We start from the raw sequence: 22,642 nt of genomic DNA, 5'->3' as shown, positions 1-22,642 counted from the left end.
GAGAAGAGGCAGAGCAGGCCTTTTAAACGTGGTCATGCTTGTTTCCCCTAGTGAGACAAAGTGTCAGTTAGCCGAAGCAAAGCCTGCAGCCCTTCTGCTCTCTGACAAACCCTGATGTCCCCACATAAATCTTACTGCAATGTTATCTCTACTCAGACCCAGGGAGGCAATCCTCTTAGCTCCCTCACCCAACACACACACACACAGAGAGAGAGAGAGAGAGACAGAGAGAACCCTATATAAAATGTACACAGTTTATGTGTGAAGGAGAGAGAAAACCCCAGAGAAACAGAAAGAGTCGGAGAGAGAACCCTACAGTATATAGATGTATAGAGCCCTATATAGGTGTATGGTACCAGTTGATGACAGAAAGCTAAATGGAAGGAACACATCCACCCTGATAGTGGGCTGTGACCATTAGCTGCTTTACCTGGTAGAGAGCCAGAGAATGGCCATATCTCTGCAGAGGACCACTATTGATTGGTACCACATCCCAAGTGCTGCTCTCCATATTATAACTGCAGAGAGGGGAAAAAAAGAGTCAGGCCTGGGAACATTCAACAAATAGATAGATAGAGTGGAGGGAGAAGTTAGTGATACAGAGAGATATTACAGGGAAAGGGAGACAAAGAGAGATGAAGTAGTCGAGAGGAGAGAGAGACAGAGAGTTTTGGAGCAAAAGACCCACAGAGAGAAGGCAAAAGACAGGAAGGAGAGAGACAAATATATAAGAGGTAAATAGACACAGAGAGATGAATTGAAAGAGGGGGAAAGACAGACAGGCACACAGCCAGAAAGACAGACAGTTCCAGGCCTCTCTTCAGTCAGTGCCTTACTTGAGCACCATGTGGAAGGAGCTGTAGTTGAAGGTGTATCCTCCAACGACCCACATGAGTTTCCCGTGGACCACAGTCTTATGGGAGGCCCTGCCCAGAGACTGTCCGAAGGGCTTGACGTTGGGCATCACCCAATAAGACTCTGTGGATGGTACTGACAGAGCACAGTCTGGACCTGGAGAGGATGACAACACATGACTCAAACACATGACAAATACCTACAAATACATGAGGTGTGTTTGTAGCGAAAGAGTCATCAAAAACACTTCAATACACAGCACCACAGTACCACCTGCTGGTGAAGGGCCTGATAACACAGCCTATGTCATGAGGGGGGTCAGCCATGATGGTGAAGACCTCACATGCTAACAGGACCCCACCACCCAGAGGCCAACTGGTGGCAGAACCATTAGGGGTTTTAATCAGGAGGGAGGGACTGATTCATCAAACCCAATTTTGAGAAGTACCGATGATATTGGCCTCTGTTGGCCTCTATTAGAGTGGGGGACAGACAGTGGAATGGGTGGATGTGATCGGGTCTATGGGCCAGCACTCTGTCTAACCCAATACATCAGTGGAGAAAACCTCATTAGTGTATTATAATCAATGACCAGCAACTAGTAAAATAGCAGTGGCACTGGCTCTGTCTCATTGAGAGGTGCTTGGTTTGTTCTACTGTAAGGATTAAGTATTATGTTGTATGTTGTATTTATTTGCACCAAGGAAAATAAGTGAAAGACAAAACAGTACAGATAATACAGGTGAGGTTGTAAGCCCAAAAGGCTTGTGATGAACCACACCACAGGTAAAAGTACAAAAGTGTGTTCAATCAGTTAAACAAAGCATATTAATTATAATTGTATATTATACACTCAGTATACCATGTTTGATTGATTGATTGAGTGTGTATGAGAAAGAGAGACAGAGAGAGAGAGAGAGAGAGAGAGAGATAGGATACATGGAGGGGATTATTGGGTAGTTTGGTTCATCAGGCTGACCCCCAGACTTCGCTTGAAGTTATTGAGGGATGATGAGGTTTTGGCAAAGTAAAGATAAGAATTCCAGAGTGTGGTACCTCTGTATCTGATAGAGAATTGACTATGTGATGTGCGCCAGTGGGGAGGGTGAAAGTTATCGCAGTGTCTTGTGTCATATAGATGGATTTCAGAAAGAACCTGGAAGAATCCATTGAAGGGTTTAGGTAAACTGTCTGGGAAGTATGAGTGTTTGAAGATGAAAGTAGATGAAAGTGCATAATTGGGGTACATTAATGTCATAATTAGACAATATAGTGAGTTTCTTAAACAAAGGTGCAGATGGAGCCAGGTAATTAGAGAGGTGGCTAGTCTTTTGTATGATGAGTAAATTGTGTAGGAAGGAGGCATATGTACTGGCCCAGGCAATACTACAGTAAATGAGATATCGGTATAGAGTTAGGAAGCAAGCCTGATGAACCAAACCACTAATCTTTCTGATGATAACAACAGATTTCATCACTTTGCTGCTGTCACGTCCTGACCTTGGTTCCTTTTTTATGTCTCTATTTTGCTTTGGTCAGGGCGTGAGTTGGGGTGGGCATTCTATGTTTTTCATTCTGTTTTGTTCTGTGTGTTGTATTTCTATGTGTTTGGCCTGGTATGGTTCCCAATCAGAGGCAGCTGTCAATCGTTGTCTCTGATTGAGAACCATACTTAGATAGCCTGTTCCCACCTGTGTTTGTGGGTAGTTGTTTTCTGTTTTTGTATTCTGTACCAGACAGAACTGTTTCGGTCATTCTCTTTTGTTGTTTTTCCATTCAGTGTTCAATTCAGAATTTTAAATGACGGCCTAGGAACAGTGGGTTAACTGCCTTGTTCAGGAGCAGAACGAGAGATTTTTACCTTGTCAGCTTGGCGATTCGATCTTGCGACCTTTCGGTTACTAGTCCGACGCCATAACCACTAGGCTACCCTGCTGCCCCAATGCTTGGCATTCAAGCCAAAGAGTTCAATCAGACCAGAGAATCTTGTTTCGTATGGTCTGAGTCCTTTAGGTGCCTTTTGGCAAACATCAAGCGGGCTGTCATGTGCCTTTTTACTGGCTTTTGTCTGGCCACTCTACCATAAAGGCCTGATTGGTGGAGTGCTGCAGAGATGGTTGTTCTTCTGGAAGGTTCTCCCATCTCCACAGAGAAACTCTGTGGAGATGGGAGAATGTCGAGAGAATGCCAAGAGTGTGCAAAGGTGTCGTCAAGATAAAGGCTGGCTACTTTGAAGAATCTCAAATATTAAAATATTTTTTGATTTGTTTAACACTTTCTTTTGGTTACTACATGATTCAATATGTGTTATTTCATAGTTTTGATGTCGTCACTATTATTCTACAATGTCGAAAATAGTACAAATAAAAACATTTTTAAAAATTTTTTTAAACTTGAATGAGTAGGTGTGTCCAATATTTTTTTTAGAAAGTAATATTTCATGATCAACCGTGTCAAACGATTTGGATAAATCTAAAAAGATGCCAAGAGCGTATTCATTGTTGTTAAGGTCTGTACAGATTTTATCCACAAGTTGCAAAAGGGCCATATCTGTGGAGTAGTTTTTACAAAAACCATATTGGTGTTCAATAGTGTTGAATTAAATATTTGAACATTCTCTTATACAGCTATTCTTCTAGGATTTAAAAAAACATGGTAGTCCAGATATTGAGATCTTTTTAATTTGTCAAAGTTATTGGATCCTCAGATTTATAGCGGGGGATAACTTTGGCAATTTCCTAATCTTTAGGTACAATACCAGATTTGGTGAAGATATACTTTTGAGGTTCTGTAATCAAGGAAGACACTGATTTCACCAAAGAGGCACCAATGCTGATATCTTTAAGTTACCAATTACCTCCATTACATCAGGAGGATCAAACTGAAACAGAGAAGGGAAATGTCCCTTAATGTTATCGAAGGGATTTCCATCAGTTTTTTCCATTTCTTTGACAGAGGAACCCACATTCATAAAGAAGTTATTCAATTCACATGAAATAACATCAGGATCACTATAGATCTTATTTCCAACAATAAATGAAGATGGGATAGCTGTAGATGCATTTTCTTACTCAACAGTTGATTGACGATTTTCCAAGATGACTTCATATTATTTTAGGACTCTTGGAATTTGTTAGTAAAATATATTTTTGGGGATATCCGAAGTAGGTGAGTACATTTGTTCTTATACTTTTTGTAATTTGCAGAATTCAGGAAAAACTGTTTATACAACTTTTTTTTTTTTTTTTACTGACCAATGATCAATAAGCATGAGAAAATGAACTGGTCACTCTTGTGGGATCATAAATGAGGGGATACAGATAGCTGAAATCAGAAGCAGTGAGTGGTTCTCACTTTGAAATACATTTATCTCGTAAATCACCCAATATAAAACACGTTTATCTTCAATATTAATTCAATCCAAGGTTGACACAAGGATATCAATGAAACAAACTACTATGTCAGAATCGGGTGGCCTCTTTACAGGCTGTTAAATTGCTTAACATTATAGTAATCACAAGTCATAGACATTTCTGGTAATAGTCAGGACATTTTTGCCAGGATCAACCCAATCATTATATTGATTGTTCGCGTCATTAATATCTAATGGGTTAAAGACCATGTTATCAGGGTTGATATCCTGCCCAACTAAGAGATACACAGTCGGAATCATCCAGATCATACTGGGAGTGGAACGGAAACATAGAAGTGCATGCCTCACATGTCCAATAGAACCACATTTGTGTTAGTTTTATCAATAGTGATGCACTTCCTATGGAATGCACATGGACACAGTCCACATAACACCACTGAAGACTCCAGGGGGTTATGACATTAAGAGCAATGCCTGTTTTTGGTCATGAGGTTAGATGAAAACTCATGAACAAAGTAGAGTAAATATGTGTATGAATACATCCCCATTCATACAGTATTCGAGTGAGAACAAAACCTCCATTACCACTAGATGGCAGACATGGAATATAAAGGTATCTCCTCTTGGTGAACAGACAATTGAGCCCCACAGGGGATGCGTCATAATACCCAGAAAACTTAGCGGTCAAACATGGAAATGGTCCCAATTGTTTTACCAGCATTCATTTGATCCATTGTGGATTTTAGAAACACTTCAAATAAGGGTTGTGTTTCGATAACCATGTAAACCTCTCTCGGACAAGGTGACTTTCATCAATATATTCAGCTCTGTTTACTCTCAGGTTCGAAAAGGCTAATTAGCATCAAAGTCGACATCATACAAGACTACAAATCCCTGCAAACTCCTGCACGTCATCTCTAGCTGACACCAGCACAAAATATAAAACAGCATATTGTGATTGCGATGGGCGAGTTACAAATGGACAAATGTCATGCGTAAGGTAGGTTTTATAGAAAACACTAGATCAACTCCAGCAGAGTGAGAAACACAATTAACACTCAAAACAAGGAAGCCATCTCTAAACACAGCTATATCAACACCCTGCTTGTCAATTGAACAGGTACATGTTGCCTGCTGTCATTTGTGAGCTGCATTCAGTCTGAACCTCAGGTGAAAGCAGGAGGACAGCACTACACAGGAGAAAAGGGTAGCGAAACAGTACACCACAAAACTTTTAAACATGTTACTGAGTCTAGATGTTATCAAATCAGAAGCACAACAGGGGAAGAAAGCAGCATAGGGAAAATGGGTGAAGGTAGGCTGCGTTTATAGAGATAAGATGGAACGTTCCAAAGTGCCCAAAGTTGAGGGACCTTGGGCCATAAATGGCATAGTGTGGAATAAGGGGTAGCTAGAGAGAAGGTTGGTCGTGGAATAGAGATAAAAATGGAGTGCTAGTGTGCCTGCACCCCTTTGAAATCGTTGTCACAAATATCCGGCCCACCTCCTGTCATACTCAGGGTCTCAGCGTGTCCCTTGACGTCATTCCGTCTCACTTGCAGCGCTCAAATCCTGGTCACCATGTGTCTGATAATCATAACATTAAAGACGACGAGTGATCACAGAATTCCACAAATTGAGCCATAGACAATACAACTTAAGCATTGAGGACAGCATTTAGTTGACAACATGGTGGTTTACACTATCTTGCCCCAGCTGTAGGTCCATTTGAGTGTGTGTGGTTACATAGGCCTGCACATCAACCAGTACCGGGGCCATTGGAGACTTGGAATCGTTCCTCTCAAAGTGCTGCTTGAATGTCTTCGGGTCTGCCTCTATAAAGGTCAAGTACAACATGGAGGAAGTTAACAATCTGTGGCTTTAGATTGAATTCAAAGTTGACACAAATGATAAACTAAGCAATACGATACAACAAACTACTACACATGAAAGACTGTCCCACACAGGCCAGTACAATAGTCTACACATGGAGAGGAACCTAAAAAGGCACATACAGTACAAAACAATCCTACTCACCTGACAAACAGGGCAGGTGTGGACCAGGGCTGCCCAGGATGCAGTCTTCTGGTTCGCAGCTGCTACCTTCTTTTTAGCAGCCGCCACCATGGCATCAGTCAACAAGTTCAACTTCAACTTGAGAGTGGAGCATGTGCTATATATAAACCTGGAATACTGTTCCAGGTTGAAACAGCTAACCTAGTTGAGAGGTGATAAGACTCAGGCACACCCATTGGTTCTGGAATAGAGAAGGTGCAAGTAAGGTTAGCAATTTGGCATCAATAACATGACAGTAATTCTACCTCAAAAACAATCATTTAAAACCCACCACAGCAGGTAGGACTAAATAAGGTTACATAACCTTGCCTACAAGCTATACTAATGATCTGCTGTCCAGAGGGAAACAGCTAACATATCAATGTTTTCCTGCAGTAAAGTAAGCACACACTGTTGACTCGAGAGGATGCTAGAGATCAGTCCATCTCTGAAACCTGTCAAAAAGCCAGACTTAAATAATGCAGATAGCTAGGATACACCTCGGTATTAGGCTACCCACCCCTCACCCATAGACACAAACACACATTATCATCAAGAACGCCTAGCCCTAGCTTCATCATCTAAGTTAGCTAGTTAGTTAACTAGATGGCTTTTATAAACCAACAGTCTAGCTAAAGAAAGCTAAACTCGTTTTTATGAATTTCTCATGCATTTAAAATGGTTAGACAATCTGCAGCCATCTAGCCAGGCTAATGTTGCTAACTAGCTGACCATGATCTAGCTAGCTAGATAACATGCATTTTCAATGTCAAACTTGCCCAAGACAGTTAACAGAATTGTCAATTTAATCAACTTTAGCCAATTTATTAATTACAAAATGTAGCTCACATAAGATAGTTAATCCAGAGATTCTTACCTTTGCCTCGATTCGGCAGTCTTGTCCAGATCATCATGGCCTTGGTGAGTGACGTGAAGCTTGAGACAGGCATTTGTAATTCTGTATGATAGCCACATTAGCATCTAATTAGCATTACATTTTTGAGGAGTAAATAGAGGTGAATATACTAATAAAAGTCACCTTGTCCGAGAGAGATTCATATGGTTATCAAAACTTCACGCCAAGATAAGCCTACATGAAACACAACTCTTATTTGAAGTGTTTCCAAAATCCACGATGGATAAAATGAATGGTGGAAAAACAATTGGAACCATTTCTGTTTGACCGCTAGGTTTATTGGGTATTATGACTCATACTGTGGTAGACTATATATAGCAAGTATTATATTTTTAGTGTAGCATGTATGAATAAGGAGGATGGATTATAGTTCAGAGAGAATGAAGAAACCTATGGTCTTCCATCATCACCTCAAGGTTAGATTGTTAGAGCATGGGATACTCAACATCAAAGGCTCCAGCTGTCAAACTGTCGAAAGAGTGTTGGACATTATCCAACAGCTCGCGTGGATCCTAAAACGTGTCAACATGACCCCATTCTCTTCATATAAACAAAGACTGTCATAGAGTGTCTGCTGAACACACCGGGTGTCAGCTTGTATTACTGTAACAAATGAGACATGGTCTCTGTGCACCTATGTTCGCAGTTCTCTTGTCAGCCAGAAAATAGCCGTGTGACTCAATCTACAAGAACACAAAGAACTTACCTTTGTCATTGAAGAAAGAATGAATGAACCCTATAAATCACCATGAAGATACCACACCATGGTGACAACCTTGACACAATGTTAGAATAACCATGGCCCTAGCCCCACCTTGCCAGCTGTCGTTACAGACACAGCTTTTCTCCCCAGTGAGGTCACAGTAGCCATGGTCGGGGCTGCCACAGTTGTTCCTGCAGTAGGGGATGTCACAGGCCTCGCCCTTCCAGTACTTCTCACACTCACAGTACACCCGGCTGGCGATGGAGTTCCCTGTGCTGCATTTCCCATGGCCTGAGCAGTTATTGGGGCACGAGTTGACCCTGCAGACACAGAAAAGAGAGAGGGGGGGAATGGGGATGTACATTTGGAAAGGTCATCATTGTAATAATTGACGAAAGACAAATAGCTGACAGAATGATTGATTAACAGAGGTGATTGACATCCATTGAAGCATTATTTTTCTGGGAGCAGAACAGATAGAGTGAGATACAGAGGAATCCAGAGAGAATTAGAGAGAAGCGTGAAAGAGATACAGACAAAATAATTGAGAAAAAGGGAGGGTACAGTAGACAAGAGAGACAGAAGTCAAGGATTCAGGATAATGCATGGGCTTTTCAGCAACAGGGGGACGATAATGTTTAGGGCTGTGACAGCAGCGTTGCTATGGCAACACCTTTATGGCCACATGGTGTGTGTCTGTGCTGGAGGCCTTGAGGCTGTGCTAGACTCTAGTCTGCTGCTTTGTGAGGCAACCCAATAAATACTTTTTCAGAATCTCACACACACACACGTCTCTCGTATGTCAATGGGTGTTATCTCCTTAGCTGTAATGGTGTTCCCCAGCGACTCCTGTGACAGACATTGTAGACCCTAGAGAGGTTGGGATGTGGTCTGAGGTTGTATGTGTGCAGGAACACATAGAGAGGAAAGACAATTTAAAGGGGATATGGCTCTTAATCATCCCACTGTCTGCTACTGAGTCAGAGACTTCCCCAATGGTGATGTACTGTAGAGGTGAGGACTTTGTAAATGTAAAGTGTGTGTATTGGCTGGGGCCACTCACGAGTAGGAGATGTGGAATCCAGTCAGGTTGTAGGCAGCGTCACTGAAAAAGTGCAACAGTGCATATCCAGAGGTGGCTACCACTTCCGGAACAGTCTCGTTCCCTCTCGTTTCCGGGACAACGAGACCACTGTGGGAGAAGAAGAAAAGTACATTAATGATGGAGTATTCACACACACACAAAACACAAATGCATACTAAGCTCCAAAAGCATGCTGGGTAAATGATCACCCAGTCACCCTTGACTGCTGAGCTGGGATTGCTGTCACCATGACAACCCCCCCTTCCCTCGCTACATCATTGGGAGAAAGTGATTCCTTTCTCTCCTTCGGATCGATCCCTCTATCGCATGGAGGATCAGGATCAGGCTCAGGCCTGAACAGCACAGCACACACAGTACACACAGCAAAGCCACATCAAGGTTATCGGAGAGGGTGGAGAAATCCACTCTAATCTGTTTACCAGCAGTCAGACAGAGTCCCCACTGGGAGGACCACACCCAGTCTCCTAGGCGCAACACAAAGACCACACAGCCAATACTGATGGACCAGGGGAGAGTCAATGGTGAAGGACCCCCAGTGGATAAAATGACATTGTGGACCTATTGTTCAAAGGGAAGGGGAGAGAGGGTGGCTAGGTGGGTGGAGAACATTGCTTCTCAAAACTGGAGAGGAGGAACACCTACAAGCTAAATGTAGAATATGAATCAATTGATTCATGGATAACACCCACTCGTTACCTACAGTATATTGCAGAAAGAGAACAATTCCTCTTCAGCTAGCCAGCATTCTGAATCCCTTCTGTGGGTGTTGCAGTATGTGTAGATTCTACAATCCTCTGTATGATTTAGCTGCATGTGTTCTGCACAAATTAGGCTTTGGAGGTATACAGTATTTGGTGTCCATGCATGCACAGTGACGCGCATACTAGAGAGTAAACATGTATCTACGTAGAGTATGATGACAGACCTGAATACTGCGACCAGAGGTGCATAGATGGAGTCTCCGTCATAGACGTACGCGTGGTCCCAGCTACATTCCGTGGCAAAATGGTTGAAGCGCAACCTGAGCACAGCGTTTGGGCTGGAGGACAGAACATAGAACACGGTTTAAAACGGGCCGCAGAGGTACCTAAAACTTCACATCTGACCAGGATTCTTTACATTAGACAAAGAATTTAACACTAAGACCATTGAACAATGACGTTAATCAGTCTAAGAATGAATTCGTACTGCACGGAATGTAGAGAAAAGGGGGTATGAATAGCGATAGGCGGGAGGAGGAAAGAGAGAAAGAGCTACTTACTAGCTCTCGATCAGCCAGGTGCACTTGGTCTTGTACTTGTAGTTGATTGGTCCATCGGTGAGGGAACCCGATGGCTCTGTTAACCTAGCAAAGAGTGAAAAGCAGCAATTACTACGTGGAGAGAGGGATGGATAGATAGGTCACAGTTGGGTCACTATTTAAAAAAGAAGATGGAGAATAAGCTATAGGATGAAAAATGCCAGAGGTACAGCCGACTAGCGATAGCTAACACTAACTATCCCTTGTTCCCTCAGTCACTAGAGGGTAGAAGCTTAATTCAAACTCCAAATAGGTGAGAATGAAGAAATGTTGTGCCATTTGCAACATGGACTGTCCCAATTAGGCCTACTAATAAGACACTCTGTTATTATACTCCTTTCCCTCTGCACAACAATCATACACTACACCTTATACATCATGAATAAGAAAACTGGCCAGCATATCAAATCTATTATATGAGGCCAATAAACATCCCCAGGAAAACACCTGCATCTCTTGGCTGAGTAGGAACACATAATAGAATGGCACTCAGCATGGTGAGAGACGGGGAGGGAGACAAATTTGTCAGCCGTGGTTTTGCCTGCTGCATTTTATGTGCATATAAATGAAGAACTACTCCAACCTATCTATCATATGAGCCCATCAATGTGGTGCAGCTACAGTACATTTCCTGTGATTAAGTATGGTCTAAGGTGTGTGTTTGAGTGTCTGTTTGTGCGTTGGCGTTCTCTACATGTGATCACATTGAGGGCCTTCCTCATTTCAAATGGGGAATTTAGGGACAGATATGGGTCTGCTTTAAGGAGTCCTTAACTGAACAACAATCCCAACAGCCATCTCAACCAATGAGAGAGGCCTGTAATTTTAATCATAGGTACACTTCAACTATGACAGACAAAATGAGAAAATATTTATTTTCCACCGTAATTTGCAAATAAATTCATGATTTTCTGGATTTTTTTTCTCATTTTGTCTGTCATAGTTGAAGTGTACCTATGATGAAAATTAAGTGGGAGAACTTGCACAATTGGTGGCTGACTAAATACTTTTTTGCCCCACTGTACATGTATTTTAAATGTTGCTTCCTCTTGGGCCCCCCACTGGCCTGGGCCCCCCACTGGCCTGGGCCCCCCACGGGCCTGGGCCCAGGGGCTTCAGCCCTGCTAAGCCCCTGCATTAAACAATCCCTGACTGAAACCACAAGAGAAAATACAAGAGTGTAAAAGAAAATCTTTAGCTTTCACATTCAGAAAGCATCTGCCCTGTTTAACGGACATTACCTCCATCTTCAGCCACACATCCCTATAGAGATTATTAGACAATGCTATTTTCAGTTCACCCTGATGTAATGGGACAAAACAGAAGACTATTGAAGGAGAGCCAGGAGCTGATGTCTTCAGGACATTGACATGTCCCCAGTATTTGACATAGCATTCTCACTGCTGGGAACCTGGGACACTGTGGTCAACTGGCACCTAGCCACATCACTCCCTGGCATCAGCCTAGAACACAAACCCTCCAACTACACGGTGTGTGTGTGTGTGTGTGTGTGTGTGTGTGTGTGTGTGTGTGTGTGTGTGTGTGTGTGTGTGTGTGTGTGTGTGTGTGTGTGTGTGTGTGTGTCTAGGGGGTGAGTCGTAGGGGATCTAAGGCTGAGCAGTGACTCTCTCATATTCACATATCAGCAGAGCCGAGACCTTATCACAATGACCTTATGTCACAACATATCATGTAGAAGACACAACACCAATGACTTCTCAACAACCTTGATGCACAGCAGAATATGCATTAATGGAACCGCTCTGCAAACTGACAGAAATCACACACGTCTGGAATCATGCAGAGAGTACATTCAGCATGGAGTGAATTTAGCGAACCCCCTACTGAGTGGCATGATGGAGACAGAACGACAACTGCACTTTACACAGTTACATTTTCAAAGGCATCTCCAGGGAATTATACAGAGAGAAAGTTAAAGAGAGTCAGAGAGAGAGAGATAGAAAGAGAGAGAAAGTGGCCGAGAGCCAGCAGAGCGACTAGACTAGCAAAAACCCAAACTAAGCTGCATTGCGTTGCGTGTCTGAGCTAGGAGCTAGTACTGACAGTACAACCCATCTGGCAGAGGTCATCCAGGACAACCAGTTCAGGGCCTGTGGCAGGGGTAGGATGAGGAACACACACACACACGGACGGACGGACGGACAGACAGACTATAAACAGGCGCTGTCTGAGCCGAGATAGGCCAAACAACGCTACATTATACCACTCACGACAGGAGTTGGATCAAGGCCCTTGAGGGGCAAATGTGATGTCTCCCTGTAAAACAGACAGATTGCAGCGCAGCCTGACTCCAAGGCGGCATACTTACAAATACCGCCAAGTGAGTGAGCTTCCACCTGGTTATGTTTGGGTCTCTCTCACTCTAGCTCTCTTTCACTCTCATTACAGCTCATTCACACTCACCCTCTATATATTTCTCTCTCACACTCTATCTCACTTTAATCCCAGGGATTGGAATAGAACTATTCATCTATCTCGAAGGCAGAGCTCAGATTGCCGTACTACACAGTTCTTATCCAATCCAAACAGACTACAACCAACAAGCTCAAATATTCAGATGAAACTCTTATGTTATTGGTGTAATGTCAGTTTGCGAGAGAGAGATATTGTGTAGGTGAGTGTTTTCTACTCTGAGCCTGGGAGGAATATATTACTGACCGCCTGCAGTCATGATGGAGACATCAAAGGCACAATTCATACTGTATTCCATGCAGGTAACAGACATTGTGGAGAGTATAATGATACAGATAGCAGTACATTAATAGGCCTATGCTCTTTCCTTTAGTGTTAAACCCTTAACCTGGACAAGCACATTGATCGCTTTTCTAAAGAGCATTTGAAGGACATGAGGATAAACGGTCAGACTTTTTAGACTTCAATCATGCGCCAATCTGACCACATTCAGGCCTATTGTCAAGAGGGGTCTGAGGCTGAGCCTTATAAGCATGAAATGCTACTAGGATTTAACGAGTGCATCTCAAATTGGGGTGAAGTGTGGAGGCCCATACATCTTTAATGTGGACCTGGAATGTCTTTGAAAACCGCCTGAGAACCTGAGCCACTCAAAATGCACACGCAAAATTCCACAACACCCAACACCGAGTTTTCACAGCGAGGTAGCTTTAGAAGATTAGACCAGCAGCAGACTCTCCCACACAACGCAGGAAGACGAGGAGGCTTTAACCAAAGTGCTTCTCCTCCTCCTTTTAGAATTCCACAAGAACAGAGACACATAAAAAGGCAGAGGAGTGGAGGTATGGGAGGCGAGTCAACCGTTATGAAATATTAATCTCCTCTGAGTGAATAATTGATTGTGTGTAGCAGATAGATGCACAGCGGCCGGTGTGAATCCCTTGACACTTCAGACTAGAAATGCAAGTTCCTCAGGTGGTGTAGGTAAAGTAACTAACTATCTCTTTTCATCATCCCCCCTGCTATGCTCTCTTCCTCTCTCACTGTCACTCTCTTCCTTCCTCTATCTCTCTCTCACACACACTTGCTTTCTGGGAAACAGATCCTATCACACACATTCTGACCTGGAAAAGAAGTGGAAAATCCCTGTTGGTTTCACTTCCCTAAGGACACACCGACAGACTGGGAGGGGGAGCAGAAGAGACTGTGACAAATATCTATTGCAGAGGAGAACAGGGAAGGATATACTGTAACATACAGTAGCCTATCACAGCCCGCTAACCTAGTGACACCACAGGAAGCACGTGCTGATCTATATGACCTCTGACCTCTAGTCCACACGTGTCTAATTTAAAAGGTTCTGGTTCCTTGGAGAGAAGACATCATCCTGTGACCTCACCATTAGTTTACTCCCAACTCTCTGCTCTCGCTGAGTCAGACTCTATTCACAGCTGCGTTCTCCCCTACCACTTCTCCTCCTTCAACTTTCCTCACTGCACAATTATAGCAAATTGTTCATGATGCACAGATTTTCAGTCAGCTACAGTACTTTCTGCTTGTTACTTGGTAGCAACACTCCATGTTTCTTCTCTCCTGGGCTGTGTTCAGTGTTCTGAGCATACCTGTCCCACTCAGGGAGCTCTGACTGACCTGTCTCTCTGCCAGAAGCAGATCAAAGACTTGCTCCCACACTGCACAAGGGCTCTTGTACTAATTCATGAGTCCAGAGAGACTACATGGCAGAAGCGGAGAGAAGTGGTGAACAGGACCAGTTAGATAACCTCATTAATACAGCCTGGCACTAGAGGGAAATGGTATTAAGAGAGGCCTCATGCATACTGACACTATCTAGACCTAGTCTGATCACATGGAGGAAGAGCATGCCCATAGTTCAGGTTCACGTGAGGAAGATATACAGAGTGTGAAATGAGTCTATGTGGGAACTTTTTGTTCTTTTGATTTCTGTAAGCAGTAGCTGGAGAGGTGTACAGTATGGATAAACAGGAGTAAAATCAACCATTACTTAGATTTGTCAAATTCCTCAAATGTCTCTGAAACAATGAATGATACAGAAGACTGATATGCAAATCCCTATAGTTAAATATCTGGTCACTCTGTCATTATCATGAGTGTCAATAAAGCACAGTCATGCTTCCCTCTCTCTATTTTTCAACCAATAAAAACACTCCAAACTCAGGAAAACAGAAATGCATTATATTGTTCAACATATAGAGAGTCCAAGTTTGTGAAAACTTTCACCCAAGGGTAAGTATACATACACGCATACACACACAAACAGACACACAAAGACAGATCTAGCTTGTGGACAAAGAGCTTAGTGAGTGTCCAGTCAGCTGATAGTGACCTCATCTCAAGTGTTATACAACGTCGTCCCCTGTTAAAAAAACAAATAAAAAATACTCCCCTGTTCAAGACAACTGCTTTCTCTGGGGACAGAGCAGGACCACTCCCTTACTGTCACATAGCCTCTATAGAGATTAGAGAACGACCGAGCTGATATATTGGGAGGATATTGACCTTTTCAAGTCTAACGGCCATCAGCCCTTCTCTATCGGCATTGCCGATAGTCCCTCTACATTGCAAAACTGCTGCTATGCCAGCCGCCACTCACTGCCTGAGCCACGAGCACTGCACAATGCAGAGGAGCTGGGGAAATTTGCAGCAGCAGCAAGCTAGCTCATTCTCCAACTGAAAGGTGCAGTATTGAGAAACGGATGAATTGACACAGTGTCCAAAATACAACTCCTGTCGCAAATATTAGTTTAGTTTAATTCACTAATAATAAGGCTTATGTCAACATGCCGTGACATGCATTCAATAAGCAAGCTAACTTGCTAAGCAGATAGCTATGTTACCTATTAGCAAAGATTGCGATAACCCTTTTATCTGTGGTGTTAACTAGCTAGCTGTATTAGCTACTATGCTAGATAGCTGGCTAGACAAACATGGTGCAAAGATATCAGATAAGATCTAATAGCCAACATACAGTGCTTTCGGAAAATATCCAGACCCCTTGACTTTTTCTAAATGTTACAGCCTTATACTATAACTGATTAAATCGTTTCCCCCCCTCATTAGTCTACACACAATACCCCATAATGACAAAGCAAAAACAGGATTTATTTGACTGAAATATCACATTTACATAAGTATTTGAACCCATTACTCAGTGTTGTAATCACCTTTGGCAGTGATTACAGCCTTGAGTCGTCTTAGGTATGTCGTTACAAGCTTGGCACACCTTTATTTGGGGAATTTCTCCCAGTCTTCTCTGCAGATCCTCTCAAGCTTTGTCAGGTTGAATGGGGAGCGTCGCTGCACAGCTATTTTCAGGTTTCTCCAGAGATGCTCGATCAGGTTCAAGTCCGGGCTCTGGCTGGGCCAGTCAACGTCATTCAGAGACTTGCGTTGTATTGGCTGTGTGCTTAGGGTCGTTGTCCTGTTGGAAGGTGAACCTTCGCCCCAGTCTGAGGTCCTGAGCGCTCTGGAGCAGGTTTTAAACAAGGATCTCTCCGTACTTTGTTGCATTCATCTTTGCCTCGATTCTGACTGGTCTTCCAGTCGCTGAAGAATCCCCACAGCATGATGCTGCCACCACCATGCTTCACTGTAGGGATGGTGACATGTTTCCTCTGGAAGTGATGCTTGGCATATCAGGCCAAAGAGTTCAATCTTGGTTTCATCCGACCAGAGAATCTTGTTTCTCATGGTCTGTGAGTCTTCAGGTACATTTTGGCAGACTCCAATGTGCCTTTTAATGAAGAATGGCTTCTGTCTGGGCACTCTGCCATAAAGACCTGATTGTTGGAGTGCTGCAGAGATGGTTGGCCTTCTGGAAGGTTCTCCCATCTCCACAGAGGAACTAGAGCTTTGTCAGACTGACCATCAGGTTCTTGGTCACCTCCCTGACCAAGGCCCTTCTCCACCGATTGCTCAGTTTTGCTGGGCGGCCAGCACTAGGAAGAGTCTTGGTGGTTCCAAATCTCTTTCATTTTAGAATGGAGGCCACTGTGTTCTTGGGGACCTACAATGCTGCAGAAATGTTTTGGTACCCTTCCCCAGATTTGTGCCTCGACACAATCCTGTCTCAGAGCTCTACGGACAATTTATTCAATCTCATGGCTTGGTTTTTGCTCTGACATGCACTGTTTGCTGTGGGACCTTATATAGACAGGTGTGTGCCTTTCCAAATCATGCCCAATCAATTGAATTTACCACAGATGGACTCCAATCAAGTTGTAGAAACATCAAGGTTGATCAACGGAAACAGGATGCACCTGAGCTCAATTTCTAGTCGCATAGCATAGGGTCTGAATACTTATGTAAATAAGGTATTTTACTCCCAAAAGGTAACAGGGAAGGAAAAGGCTAATAACGTAGTCCGGGAGATCAGGCAAGAGGTTGATGACAGGAAATCTGATCGGCCAAAGTACAGGCAGGGAATAGGCAAAAAAGCGTTGTTAGTGAAGACTAATGCGAAAATAAACAAAGCTCCAAATAGAATGTGTATCAAAACAAACAATACCTCACAATGATGGGGTGCAAAGAACTTAACTAAATAGTGTGTGTAAATGACAAACAGGTGTGTGAACAGGTGATCAGAATTCAGGTGATTGGGATCTGGAGTGTGAGCTGCATTCAGGGGATCTATGTGTTTGAGAGTGGGAGCTAGAACGTGGGCTGGAAAGTGAGCTGCGTTCAGGGGATTGAGAGTGTGAGTTGGAAGCAGACGTTACATTATGGGGTATTGTGTGTAGATTACTGAGTATGTTTTATTTTATTTTATCCATTTTAGAATAAGGCTGTAACGTAATAAAATGTAGAAAAATATCAAGGGGTCTGAATACTTTCCGAAGGCACTGTAGCTCGCTAATGTTAGTTGGTTATCATTTTGAACATGCACCAACGAGCCATATGATTTGCAGTGTAATGTTAGCTTCTTAATGATGTGCTGATCTGACCAGCCACAATCGTATCTGTAAATTGACGGTGGATAGTTGGATTAGATTATTGTCATAATAAGAAAAAAAGGTGTTTTAAAATTCCAAAAGAAAGGTTGTCAATAGGTTCAGCTACCTAAGAATCTTCTTGCATTTTTATGGACCAAGTAAGCTGTAGATCAGCGTGTGTGTGTGCGTTCTCACTTCTCAAACTATGGGCAGATTTGAGGACTTCAGACAGAACGTGCATCGTCGTTTCAGATTTATTCCTACCGTCGCACTCCTTACTAGATATTTTGCATGTTATTGCTTGGTAACAAATATCTTCACCGTTGAGCTAGTTATCATAGTAGCAGTAAACAGCAGCAAGTGATATGAGCGATGGAGAGAGATGTGAGGAGATGTGAAGGGGAGAGGAGTCACAGCCTCGCTCTATCCAATTGTAGCAGTAGAATCAAATTACAACCCGCCCCTTTCTTGACAGATAGCTGAACTAGAGTTCCGTCCTGGCAGCTGACTTGTTTAGAGATGCGCCCTGACAAAATATATTTTTGTCATCTGTACCACAATAGACTCCACTGATTAGTCAAAACAAACTCTATAACGCAACCCATGCACACACTCCTATTGAATATGCATTCAGCTGTGTTGTGAGTATGCCTATACCATCTTAATTTATCATGTTTATCAAGAGATGTACCATTCAAATACAATTATTACCATTATGTTGTTAAGATTGTTTTTTACCAAAGTCACATTTATTTCATACATGCATACATGGCTGTCTCTGGGAAATTTTGTCATCAACATTTTCAAATTGAATGACATTTAATATCGACATAAAATAGCAGCCAACGGCCTCCTTGACCCCCGATAATCAGTATCAGCCATAAAAACTCCATAACGGTTGTTATCTAATAGAGATATGGTACTGTACTTGCATACATTGCACACAAACACCCATCTCCTCCAGGCTATTGCAGTCCTGTGAATAGACAATGATAAATGAATCATGGGTGACTGCTACATTGTTCACTTAATACACACATGTACAGTAGCAGGGTCCCATAGCTGTGTCTGCTAGTGAAGATGGAGAGAAATGTTATCGCGCTCCCGCTGAGAGTGTGTATGCGTGTGTGTGCGTATCGTATGATACATCAGATGATCGGACGATGGCAGCCTCAGGCAAGTCCAAAGGGGGAGGGGTGTGCCTTCATAATCAACAACTGTTGCCCTGCTTCCAGTGTGAAGAAAATCTAGAGCTTTTGCACACCTGATATAGAATACCTCTTGATAAGCTGTAGACCTTTTTATCTGTCAAGAGAGTTCTCGTCCATAATTATCACCAAGCTGTCTACATCCCTCCACAAGCCAACCCCACTCATCGAACTGTATGGGTCCATAAACAAACACCCAGAAGCAGCAGTTCTGGTGGGTGGAGACTTTAACATGAGGAGACTTAAAATCATTCTACCTCACTTCTACCAATACGTCTCCTGTGCCACTAGGGGCACAACAATTCTAGACCACACATACAAGGCCCCTTTCTCGAGGCTACAAGACTGTTTTGCTAGTAGACCGGTTTATATTCCGGGATTCATCCGATAGCATTTATAAGTTTACCACATCAGTTACGGGCTTCATTAATAAGTGCACAGATGAGGTTGTCTCCACAGTGACTATACGAACGTACCCAAACCAAAAGACATTATCTATGCTGGGCTAATGGCTAGAGCTACCGCTTATAAGCGCAAGAAAGCCCGCCAAGACCTCAGACGAGACATTAAACATGCAAAAGGACAATATAAAAGGAAGGTGGAAAACTATTACACCGGCTCTGACGCTCGTCGGATGTGGCAGGGCTTGCAGATGATAACGGACTACAAAGGGAAACCCAGCCGTGAGATGCCCAGTAAAGCAGAACTCCCAATCGAGCAAAATGCCTTTTATGCTCGCTTCGAGGAAAACACTGAGTCCTGCATGAAAGCCAAACGGAATAACAAGGCGCATTCTCAGAGCATGCGCAGATCAGCTGGCAAGTGTCTTCACTGACATTTTCAATCTCTCCTTGTTCTAGTTGGTAATCCCAACATGTTTCAAGTTGTTCACCAATGTCCCTGTTCCCAAAAACACCAAGGTAACTTGCCTAAATGACTTGAAGGAGTTCCCACAACAGTCTTGAAGGAGTTCCCACATATGCCGAGCACTTGTTGGCTGCTTTTCCTTCACTCTGCGGTCCAACTCATCCCAAACCATCTCAATTGGGTTGAGGCCAGGTCATCTGATGCAGCACTCCATCATTCTCCTTTGTCAAAATAGCCCTTACACAGCCTGGAGGTGTGTTTTGAGTCATTGTCCTGCTGAAAAACAAATGATAGTCCTACTAAGTGCAAACCAGATGGGATGGCGTATCGCTGCAAAATGCTGTGGTAGGCATGCTGGTTAAGTGTGCCTTGAATTCTAAATAAATCACTGACAGTGTCACCAGCAAAGCACACCCACAACATCACACCACCTCCTCCATGCTTCACGGTGAGAATCACACATGCTGAGATCATCCGTTCACCTACTCTGCGTCTCACAAAGACATGGGTGTTGGAACCAAAAATCTCAAATTTGGACTCATCAGACTAAAGGACAGATTTCCACCGGTCTAATGTCCATTGCTTGTGTTTCTTGGCCCAAGCAAGTCTCTTATTCTCATTGGTGTCCTTTAGTAGTGGTTTCTTTGCAGCAATTCGACCATGAAGGCCTCAATTACTCAGTCTCCTCTGAACAGTTGATGTTGAGATGTGTCTGTTACTTGAACTCTGTGAAACATTTATGTGGGCTGCAATTTCTGAGGCTGGTAACTAATGAACTTATCCTCTGCAGCAGAGGTAACTCTGGGTCTTCCTTTACTGTGGCGGACCTTATGAGAGCCAGTTTCATCATAGCGCTTGATGGTTTTTACGACTGCACTTGAAGAAACTTTCAAAGTTCTTGAAATGTTCTGTTTTCGCTGACCTTCATGTCTTAAAGTAATGCTGGACTGTAATTTCTCTTTGCTTATTTGAGCTGTTCTTGCCATAATATGGACTTGGTCTTTCACCAAATAGGGCTATCTTCTGTGTACCACTCCTACCTTGTCACAACACAACTGATTGGCTCAAATGCATTAAAGAAGGACAGAAATTCCACAAAGGAATTTTTGACAAGGCACACCTGTTAATTGAAATGCATTCCAGGTGACTACCTCATGAAGCTGGTTGAGAGAATGCCAAGAGTGTGCAAAGCTGTCATTAAGGCAAAGGGTGGCTACTTTGAAGAATCTCATATAAAATATATTTAGATTTGTTTAACACTTTTTTGGTTACTACATGATTCCATTTGTGTTATTTCATAGTTTTGATGTCTTCACTATTCTATTGTCTATGTAGAAAATAATAAAAAATATAGAAAAACCCTTGAATGAGTAGGTGTGTCCAAACTTTTGACTGGCACTGTACATATCTACCTCAAATACCTCGTACACCATGCACATTGATCTAGTACAGGTACTCCCTGTATATACAGTAGCTTCATTCTTGTTCATTTGTGTTCCTCTGTGTTACATTTTTTTTTACTCTGCAGCATTGGGAGGGGCTCGTAAGCATGCATGTGTATTCGGTGCATGTGTCAAATACAGATGTATTTTATTTGATCAGCAGTGTAAGAGGGTGAAGATTCAGTGAAGGTATTATCATAATCACTGCATGATTTTGAGTGTGCATGCAAGTGTGTGAGTGTACATGCATGTGAGTGCATGTAGTAGAGAGACAGACAAAGGGATGATGGATGACCCGTTGTGTAAATAACCTTGACCATCCGTCCAGGCATCCCTTATTAAAATCATGAAAAATAGTGTAAATGAGGCAGTAAGAGGATAGATTGATGTTTGTAGGTCTCAAACATCTTGTCATGGTCCAGCAGCATTACAGCAGCAATTCATTCATCTGCAGACCCCAGGAAGAGAAATGGCATAGCTTTGACATTCTTTTCAAAAACAAGGTCAGGCTTAAGTTAATAGAATCGAATCTGACCAGCCCCTCCATTCACCCTCAACCAATACAGTGGGGCAAAAAAGTATTTAGTCAGCCGCCAATAGTGCAAGTTCTCCCACTTAAAAAGAAGAGAGAGGCCTGTAATTTTCATCATAGGTACACTTCAACTATGACAGACAAAATGAGAAAAAAAATCCAGAAAATCACATTGTAGGATTTTTAATGAATTTATTTGCAAATTATGGTGGAAAATAAGTATTTTCCCTAGGGCTAGGCAGGATAGCATATTTTACTATACAGTATACCGGTATTGATGCAGGGACCTGTTTGGGTTTTTATTTGACCTTGTATAAAAGTATTTAAATGTTTTGTTTGTTATATGTGTTACACCACTAGTCATGTGCTCGTGAACGAGTTGTTATTTTTGAACAACTCTTTTTACTGACTCGAGAGTCATGATGATTTTTTTTCTGTGTGACTAGTTCATTTTGTTGTTTCTTTGACCTACTGGCCGGTTTTCATGAATTACCACAGCCACAAAGTTCACTTTTTGGTCTTAATTTAATTGAAGGTAAGGGTTAGACCAAATGTTAGCAGAGGTTAGGGTTAAGATTAGGTTAGATTTAAAATCAGATTTCAATAACATAAATTGTAGAAACAGGCAGGGTTTAAGACTTTGTGGCTGTGGTAACTTGTGATGACCCTGCGCGCCGCAATGACTACAGCTGGATTAATACGCATTCCTCTGGCTCAGCAGCTCCGGAGACATGCTCCAACCAACAATTGTAAAATAGATCATGCTGCAGGCAGCAATAACAGCATAGAGAAGAAACATATATGTTTAGCACTGTCAATTGATTGCATGGTGCAATAATAAATGCATTGAATTGATTATTGAATGTTACGATGGACACAGCTT

The 22,642-nt window shown here is 42.6% G+C and overlaps 1 protein-coding gene across 1 annotated transcript in view; it reads right to left on the bottom strand.

The window, feature by feature from the left end:
• LOC115113159 (attractin-like protein 1) overlaps positions 1-22,642 on the bottom strand; it is a 312,747-nt gene that overhangs the window by 253,237 nt on the left and 36,868 nt on the right. Inside the window, exons 2-7 of the mRNA XM_029640467.2 lie at positions 10,269-10,352; positions 9,933-10,046; positions 8,966-9,094; positions 8,014-8,222; positions 837-1,011; positions 431-518 (exon numbers count right to left, since the gene is read on the bottom strand). Of these exons, the coding sequence (XP_029496327.2) occupies positions 431-518; positions 837-1,011; positions 8,014-8,222; positions 8,966-9,094; positions 9,933-10,046; positions 10,269-10,352 (799 nt within the window). The remainder of the gene's footprint in view (positions 1-430; positions 519-836; positions 1,012-8,013; positions 8,223-8,965; positions 9,095-9,932; positions 10,047-10,268; positions 10,353-22,642) is intronic.

This window comes from Oncorhynchus nerka, linkage group LG28 (assembly GCF_034236695.1).
Source record: "Oncorhynchus nerka isolate Pitt River linkage group LG28, Oner_Uvic_2.0, whole genome shotgun sequence".
Taxonomy (NCBI): Eukaryota; Metazoa; Chordata; class Actinopteri; order Salmoniformes; family Salmonidae; genus Oncorhynchus; species Oncorhynchus nerka.
Note: the sequence above shows the minus strand (reverse complement) of the source record. Positions and strands in the feature narration are given on the sequence as shown.